At 43.2% G+C, this 8,722-nt stretch overlaps 1 protein-coding gene across 1 annotated transcript; it reads right to left on the reverse strand.

The window, feature by feature from the left end:
- Positions 1-3,454: 3,454 nt before the first annotated feature.
- Positions 3,455-7,844, reverse strand: LOC146377078 (uncharacterized). The gene is made up of 3 exons (XM_084944318.1): positions 6,477-7,844; positions 4,626-4,756; positions 3,455-3,944 (listed from the first exon to the last, which is right to left on the reverse strand). Exons 1-3 carry the CDS (start codon positions 7,842-7,844, stop codon positions 3,455-3,457), a joined length of 1,989 nt encoding a protein of 662 aa, XP_084800444.1.
- Positions 7,845-8,722: the final 878 nt, after the last annotated feature.

Genomic DNA, 8,722 nt, shown 5'->3' on the forward strand with positions numbered 1-8,722 from the left:
GCTTATGTCTTAACTTAATGTGATTAACTTGAGCACAGCCTTTTTGCTAAAATAAATATACAAGTTTCATTTAACTTACCTCTACATGCTTGCGCAGGTTTGATGTGGAATTTCTAAAAGCTGCTAACTCGGTCTCTCTGGGCAAACACAGCTTACACTGCATAATAAACCTGTTGAATTTCTTGCACTTGAAGCTTAAATACGGCCAGGGGTTCACATCGGTTTCTTCGAGTTCAGGGTCAGCAGAATTCGACGGGGTTTCTTCTTTCACGGGATCCGTACCGCCGATGTCAGACTCCATCTTTATCGTGACTCAACGCCAATTTGTTCTACTACCCATCATTCCCTGCAGTATTTCCAAAGCGCAATGTTGGTTTTTTTTGTTTGTTCTTTTAATTTACTCAGTAACGAGTGTGATTGAAAACGTAGCGAAGTACAATACTTTTTAAAAAAATATACTTAAGTAAAAGTAAAATTACAGACTTGAAAAATGACTTTAAAAAGTACAAATACACAAAAAAACTACTCAATTACAGTAACGCAAGTAAATGTAATTCGTTACTTTCCACCTTTGGTGATTGGCCACACCTGAAGACCACGACACACCTGCAGCTGATCAGCCTGATCGGAAGAGCTACTTGAGAATGTGGTGGAGCTCTCTCCGACGCGGGATCATTGCGTGGCTTCACGTTAGTCTCTTGACCAATTGCCTAGTTTAAGTCTGTTGCATTATGGTGTGTCTGACGGCTGCCTCTCTCTTATGTTCCCAGGAGTAGCAGGGAGAAGAGAGGACGGCGAGCACGGGGTGCTCATCCAGGCACCTCTACTGGATCATCCCAGGGTTGCTGCCTCTCTCCCCTTCTGTACACAAATGAGTGTCGCAGCAATTTTACGAACAGACACATCCTGAAGTTTGCTGACGACACAGTGATCGTCAGTCTTCTGGTGGGGGACGAGTCAGGCCATGGACAGGTTGTAGATGATTTTGTGAATTGGTGTGATGAGTCCTTAATGTGTCAAAAACTAAAGACATGATTACTGATTTTAGGAAGTCGTCTTATCACCCACTATCGTTAAAACTGCCGATATTGGGACAGTTGAGAGTTATAAATACCTAGGTGTGGTACTTGACCATAAACTGTTTTGAATCTCATGCTGATGCCACTACTAAAAAAAGTTCAACAGACTGTTCTTTTTAAGGAAAATGAGATCTTTTAATGTCTCATCTGAGATGTCTTTGTTTTATAGAAGTTTTATTGAATCTGTGATGTCCTTTTGTATCGCTGCCTGGTTTGGTAACCTGACGGTGAAGAATAAGAATCGGTTGGGACTTCTGGTAAAAACTGCTAGCAAAATTTCAGGGCGCTGGCAAGATGGACTTTTGGACATTTACAATAGAAATGTGCTTAGAAAGGCTCATTCTATTATTAATTGTTTGAACCATCCACTTCACAGTGAGTTTGAGTCGTTGCCTTCCGGCCGCCGTTTTAGAGTACCTGTGAGGAAGACTAAAAGACTCCAGGTCTCTTTTATCCCCACTGCGTCTGGTCTCCTCAATGGCAAATAACTGTCCTAGGACTTTCTATCACTATTATTGTCATTATTATTTTATAGTATTGTTCTGTTTATTTATATCCTGCTGCTAAACTAATTTCCCCTTGTGGGACAATAAAGGAATTGAATTTAACCTTGTTTTCCCTGTGTTTAGATCTCTTCTGCCAGCATACTCATCCTACCCTCAAACTCCCTTACTCGTCCAGCAACAACTTCTCCCTCTGTTGCAGAATTCCCGTTGGATTGTTCCATCAGGAGCCAGGTGATCAGTCTCTTGATAGCTTTTCCTCTGGTTCCTGCTCTCTGCTGACACTCCTAGCTCGAGCCACGTTCTCCATTCCCTCTCTTTAAACAAAGTCTTATAAATAGTTTAAACATGTGCATTGAATCTGCATTTGGGTCTAAGCCTTCTATGGAGGGAATCTCTCTTCACAGTGACATCTTTTCAATTCAATTTTATTTATACAGCGCCAAATCACAGCAACAGTCTCCTCAAGGCGCTTTATATTGTAAGGTATACTTACAAAGAAAAACCCAATAATCACATGACCCCCTATGAGCAAGCACTTTGGTGACAGTGGGAAGGAAAAACTCCCTTTTAACAGGAAGAAACCTCCAGCAGAACCATGCTCAGGGAGGGGCGGGGTCATCTGCTGCGAAAGGAAAACAGGATAAAGACACGCTGTGGAAGAGAGCCAGAGGTTAATAACAAGTAAGATTCAGCAGAGGTCTATTTACACATAGTGGGTGAAGAAGAAACACCCAGTGCATCATGGGAATCCCCCAGCAGCCTAATGCTGGGCATACACTGTGCACTTTTCTGGCCTATTTTGAGGAGATTTTTCAGTCATGTGACTGTTTTGGGGATCGGCCGAGTTAATCATGTGTCGTGCGTAACACCTCCCAATCAACAATCGTCTGGTCGTAAGAAAATCAAACCTGTTTGAAATCCTGTCGGCCGTTGTGAGGGTGTCACCGCAGCGTCTCACACTGCGCACGCACGAACACAGAAATGAAAGTGAAAAGATGGAGCTACACGGATGTGATCTGGACACTTTGGCAAGCTCGTCCGAACCTTTCCGATGTGGCCTCACAAAATTATGGACTGATCCTTATATAGCGCTTTTCTACTCTCCCGGAGTACTCAAAGCACTCTATATAACATGCCACATTCACCCAATCACACCCATTCTCACAAACACTGTCTCTATACTTAGTGCTTTCTAACTACATTCACACTCCAATGGATGTATCAGAAAGCAACTTGGGGTTAGTATCTTGCTCAAGGATACTTGACATGCAGACTGGAGGAGCCAGGGATCGAACCACAAACCTTCCGATCAGTAGGTGACCTGCTCTACCTCCTGAGCTACAGCCACCCCAATTATCACAACCGCAACAACCGTGAAAATAGTGTAAAATTGTGTGTCATAACCTTCATGCTATGGATGCACAGTGTGAGCACTCAGGTCGCACAGAGCATCGGGCCGTATAGTGTGAGACCCTGCATCGTGACCTACTACTCACCCCTGAGTCAATCGTACAGTCTGAGCAGGAGCTGAATAACGCGACTGTAAAAATTGCACAGTTTTTACCCAGCTTATTGCAGCATAACTGAGGGAGGATTCAGGGTCACCTGAGTAGGCCGTCAGCCTTCTAAAAGGATATTGAAAAAACCTACTCGAAATAGTGATAGTCGTCATCACAGGTGCTGCTGGACTCATTTGAACACCTCCGAAATTTGCAAACATGCAAGTATTCCTCTTCTTCCTCAAAATCCTCTCGGGAACACTTCCTCGAGCTTCCAGTTTCATGGTTGTCAAGCTCTTCGTGCGCATCTTCAAAACATTCATCACTACTGCTCTCAGAGTGATCGTACACAGTTGAGCTGGTCCCTGAATCAGTTTGCAAGCCTGGAATTTTTGCTATCACGCTCTTCTTCATCTACAGCTTCCTCTCTGGACCTTTTCGTGGATCCACCAGCCAGCGGTTCTTCTTCTGTTACCTGCTGATTGATGTCCTCATCAGCAATATTACCAAAACAGCCCTCGCTATCAGTGTCACAAGCAGAGAAGAAGTCAGAGTCATCATCAGAAAACTTCTCGCTCCATCTGATTCTTTTGTTTGGTTCCACATCTTCATCCATCTCTCTAGACCTCCTCCTGGATACACCTGGCTGAAGATCCTCTTCTGGGATGTACCGGTGAACATCCACACAGTCTTCAAATGCCTCATCAGAATCCTCATTTTCAACAACAACAACAGCATTGTGATCATCATGCAGTTCATTGTTGTCAACATTGGCATTATTGTCTCTCACATTAATATTTTGAATGTTGTCATTGTCAAAGTCAGTGTCAGTGTAACCATCATATCGTTCCTCTAATAATCTAATAGCTCATTCAGCCTCCAAAAAATTATAGAGAGCAAGATAAAGATTGTTCAGGAAGCCAAAGAGTCCACCTGTCACGACTGGGGCTGCAGCCGTGTGAAGTGTAGAAAGGAGGACTCAAATGCAGCACTTATTCAGATGTGAGGGTGATTTACTAAGAATACTGAACATAAAGTAGGGATGGCAAAACAGAACTAAGGATGAACTAAACTGGGAGAAACTAAACCAAAGAGTAGCAAACCTGAACATGAAGGGAGGACAGCAGGGAGAACACGCAGGGGCTTCACGGAGAAATGCAGGGTACGCCGGGTGACACAGAGGATGAACACAGACGACGCGACGAGGAACAGAGGCAAACACACACTATAAATACACAGAGGGACACTGGGAAATCACACACAGTAAGTAAGTAAGTAAAATTTTATTTATATAGCACATTTCTAGATAAAAGATCACAAAGTGCTTCACAAAGTATAAAACAAAAACAGTCAAAAGTTAACAAAATGCAATTTTAAAAAGATGTGTTTTTAGCTGTTTTTTAAAAGTAATCACTGAGTCTGCAGATCTTAAGTTCTGAGGAAGAGAATTCCACAGTCTGGCGGCCACAGTAGCAAAAGCTCTGTCACCCTTGGTTTTCAGTCTTGTATAGTGAATAACAAGTAGGCCCTGATCACAAGACCTCAGGGACCTACTAGGGGCATAGGGCTGTAAAAGTTCAATGATGTACGCTGGTGCTTGTTCTTGAAGAGCCTTAAATGTCAGAACCAGAATCTTAAAGTGGACTCTGAATTCAATGGGGAGCCAGTGCAGCTGTATAAGCAATGGTGTTACATGAGAGTATTTCGATGTTTTTGTCAGAAGCCTTGCTGCAGCATTTTGGACAATCTGCAGACGCTCCAATGAGTTTTTGTTTAGACATGTAAACAGTGAATTACAGTAGTCCAATCGTGATGAAATGAATGCATGAATAACAATCTCCAGTTCAGTATGAGATACAATGGGGCTCAATTTAGAAATGTTTCTTAAATGATAGAAACAGGACCGAACCAGAGATTTGACGTGGACATCCAGGGTAAGAGCAGAATCAAAGGTTACCCCTAGGTTCCTGATAGACGATTTCACAAATGTTGAAAGAGGACCAAGAGCATTCATTATGTTAGGTACATGTCTGTCCGGAGCACATAGAAGGACTTCAGTCTTTTCTTCATTAAGTTGGAGGAAGTTGTCAGCCATCCAACCTTTGATGGTTTCTAAGCACACAATCAGAATCTGCAGCTTAGAAACATCTTCAGGTTTAAAAGATATATATAGCTGGATGTCGTCTGCGTAGCAGTGGTAGCAAATGTCCTCAAAGGGGCTAAAGATATGCTGGAGAGGAAGTAGATATATTAAAAACAATAAGGGCCCCAGCACAGAACCTTGTGGCACACCATAGGACAGGGACGTGGAAGATGACCTGTACTTAGAAACCGCCACAGAAAAGTATCGTTCATAGAGATACGAGGAGAACCACTCTAAGGCAGACCCAGATACACCAACCCAGTATTTCAGCCTTTCAAGCAAAATATAATGGTCAACGGTGTCAAAGGCTGACGTAAGGTCCAACATTAGGAGTACAGAACACTTTCCTGCATCGTTCTGCATCAGAATGTCATTGGAAACTCTAAGAAGGGCTGTTTCAGTAGAATGAGCTCTACGAAAGCCAGACTGAAATTTGTCAAAGATATTATGTTTGTCTAAAACTGCTGTAAGCTGCTTAGCCACAACCTTCTCTAATATCTTAGCAATTAACGGTATTTTTGAGATTGGTCTGTAATTGCTAGTGAGAGATGGGTCCAGCATAGGCTTTTTTAACAGGGGGTGTATAGCAGCAGTTTTAAAATAAGCAGGGACTTTACCAGATCCCAGTGAGGTGTTAACTATGGTGAGCACACAGGGACCAATAGAGTGGAAGACATTTTTGAATAACGATGCAGGTGAAATGTCGAGTGAACAGGAGGATGCTTTTGTTGCATTAATTATTTTTCCAGCTCTGATGGTGAGACGGGTAAAAAGCTTTCTAAAACGACAGGCCGAGCTGGCGTAGGAACTGACAATGCAGATGCTGATGGGGACAATTTTTTCCTTACATTACTAATTTTTTCTAGAAAAAAAGAAATGTTTCGCAGTCTTCATTAGAAGAAATAATGGCAGCAGGTGGAGCAGGGGTAATAATATCAGTAATAGTGTCAAATAATACCTTAGGATTACCTCTGCTCTTTGCAACCAGATGAGAAAAATAAGCAGCCCTCGCATCTCTAATTGCATTGTTAAAAGAGGCTAAAAGATCCTTTAAGTAAAGGAGATGAACATTTAAATGAGTTTTCCTCCATAAGCGCTCAGCTTTACGACAATCACGTTTTATGGAGCGGATGTTGTCATTTAGCCAAGGTAAGGACTTGGAAACAGAAACGGGTCTCATTTTAACCGGACAGATTTCATCTAAAATCGAAAAACAATGGTTATTAAATAGATCTGTTAAGAAATCAACGCCGTTTTGCAGGGATAGAGTTAAATTAAAAGCATCCGAGAAATTCTCCGCTGTGGAGGAATTTATGATGCGCGAGATAATTGTCCGGTGAACAGGAGACAAAGGCTCATGAAAAGACATGTTAAAAAGAATACAGTGATGATCAGAGATAAAGATGTCCTCAGAACAAATAGAATCAATATTCAAACCCAAAGTAAAAACAAGGTCCAGTGTGTGTCCTTTGTTATGTGTGGGGCCGGACACATGCTGGGTAAAATGAAAAGAATCCATAATGTTGATAAAACCTCTGGCAAAGAGGTCGGAGTCATCATCAACATGTATGTTAAAATCCCCAACTAAAAGCAGTCTGGACAACCTCATAGTAGAGGACAGGAAGTCGCTAAACTCCGATAAAAACAAGCTATTTGGGCCGGGTGGACGATACACCACAGCACAACAGAAAGGATCCTTACTTCCGATTTTAATAAGCTGTAATTCAAAGGAAAGAAAGTGTCCAACTTTCACTGAACGGCAGTTGAAACGGCCCTGAAATGCCACCGCAAGACCTCCTCCACGACCAGATCCCCGAGGCTGGCTGATGACGGAATAGCCGTTCGGGCACATTTCAATGAGAGACGAATAGTCCAAGTCCCGCTGCCAGGTCTCGGTCAGAAATAAGAAGTCCAGTTTTTTAGAAGATATAAAATCGTTAAGCACGAACGATTTATTAGTCAATGATCGGGCATTAAAAAGCGCCATGTTCAGCGGGGTGGAAGCATCATTTTTGGCAGAGGCTCGAGTTAAAGGACGTAAATACTCGGGGTTTGAGCCTTCACGCTCGTAGATTCCACTCACCGAGGGGATGAAAAGCCAGTCAGCAGGAGAGTCTGAATGAACCTTTCTGAGGCAGCACGGTCTCGGAGAGCCGGGCCCTGCATATCCAAGCAGGGACATGGAACACAAATTCCTCTCCATGGAGCTGTTCTGAGCATAGGTAACAAAGCACGCTCGACATCGCTTTCCAGTCAGCCCCCGCCGCCAGAAAAGCCTAAGCTTCACCTGGATACCTGCTCTTCTTCCTCTCCTTCTCCGTGGTCTGCGGGGAACGCTGAGGACGCTGGCCGAGGATCCAGCCACTGGCGGAGGATGGAAAGTGCCAAAGGAGTGCGGAGGAAAGTGCGGAGGATGGAAAGTGCCAAAGGAGGAGGAGGATGAGACATCTTGAGCCATCATTGAAGATCGGATGGATAGCAGCGTCAAACGATCATAAACCAAGGCAGCCAGTACATCATTGATACAAATAAAAAACAGCAGAGCAGAGAAAAACAGCACGACGAAAGAGCGTGACAACCTGCACCCGGCAGCGGCAAAGCCAAACACAGGCGCCATCATACCGGAAGTGAAACTCTAGAGAGGTCTCCCACACAGGTGGGAGACACAGCTGGACCTGATTAACCTGACGAGACAGGGGAACACTAACACCAGGGACCAACAGAGGGAGCACAAACCCAGAAACCCAGTATCTAAAATCCCAAAACACAAACCATCCCACAACAGCCCACAAGTAATAATGAAAATAATAACAATAAATACACCAAACACAAAATCACTGAGTCACGGACTCAGGATCATGACACCACCAATAGGTTCATAAGCTGGTTCCTGATCTCCACTTGGAAACATTTCTGGGTTAACCTGTCGGCCTGTAAGATCATTTCATCTTTTAATGAGCATTCATCAATATCTGCTGAAAATCCGTTTTTCATCAATTTCAAGACTGAGCACATGTGCTTATACCATTACGGTTATTTTGTGATACATCTCCTGTTCTCCAATAGCCAAACCCATCTGTTCTCTGATTGGATAGTTAAATTTGTGATTGACATGACATTGGCCAATCAGATGAAAGAAGAAAAACAGGGTCAAAATTCATAGTTGTAACTTGAAACTTGAGTGCAGAGTTTCACACGTATTTTTTGGCTAAGTCCACACAGAAATCTTTTTTACACACACACAAATTCTTTTTACACATACAAATCCTGATTTACAAGTACAAAATATTAATAATAATAATGGATTGGATTTATATAGCGCTTTTCAAGGCACCCAAAGCGCTTTACAATGCCACTATTCATTCACTCTCGCATTCACACACTGGTGGAGGCAAGCTACGGTTGTAGCCACAGCTGCCCTGGGGCAGACTGACAGAAGCGAGGCTGCCATATCGCGCCATCGGCCCCTCTGGCCATCACCAGTAGGCGGTAGGG

Source organism: Perissodus microlepis, chromosome 11 (assembly GCF_051167445.1).
Source record: "Perissodus microlepis isolate ML-2025 ecotype Zambia chromosome 11, ASM5116744v1, whole genome shotgun sequence".
NCBI classification, from domain to species: Eukaryota; Metazoa; Chordata; class Actinopteri; order Cichliformes; family Cichlidae; genus Perissodus; species Perissodus microlepis.

Coding starts and splice junctions, on each gene's coding strand:
- LOC146377078 (XM_084944318.1), bottom strand. CDS start 7,844: ATGGCGCCTGTGTTTGGCTTTGCCGCTGCCGGGTGCAGGTTGTCACGC. Junction 4,757..6,476: donor CTCTATCCCTGCAAAACGGC/GTTGATTTCTTA, acceptor TTGCTTATACAG/CTGCACTGGCTCCCCATTGA. Junction 3,945..4,625: donor GCCCCTAGTAGGTCCCTGAG/GTCTTGTGATCA, acceptor ATGAGCTATTAG/ATTATTAGAGGAACGATATG.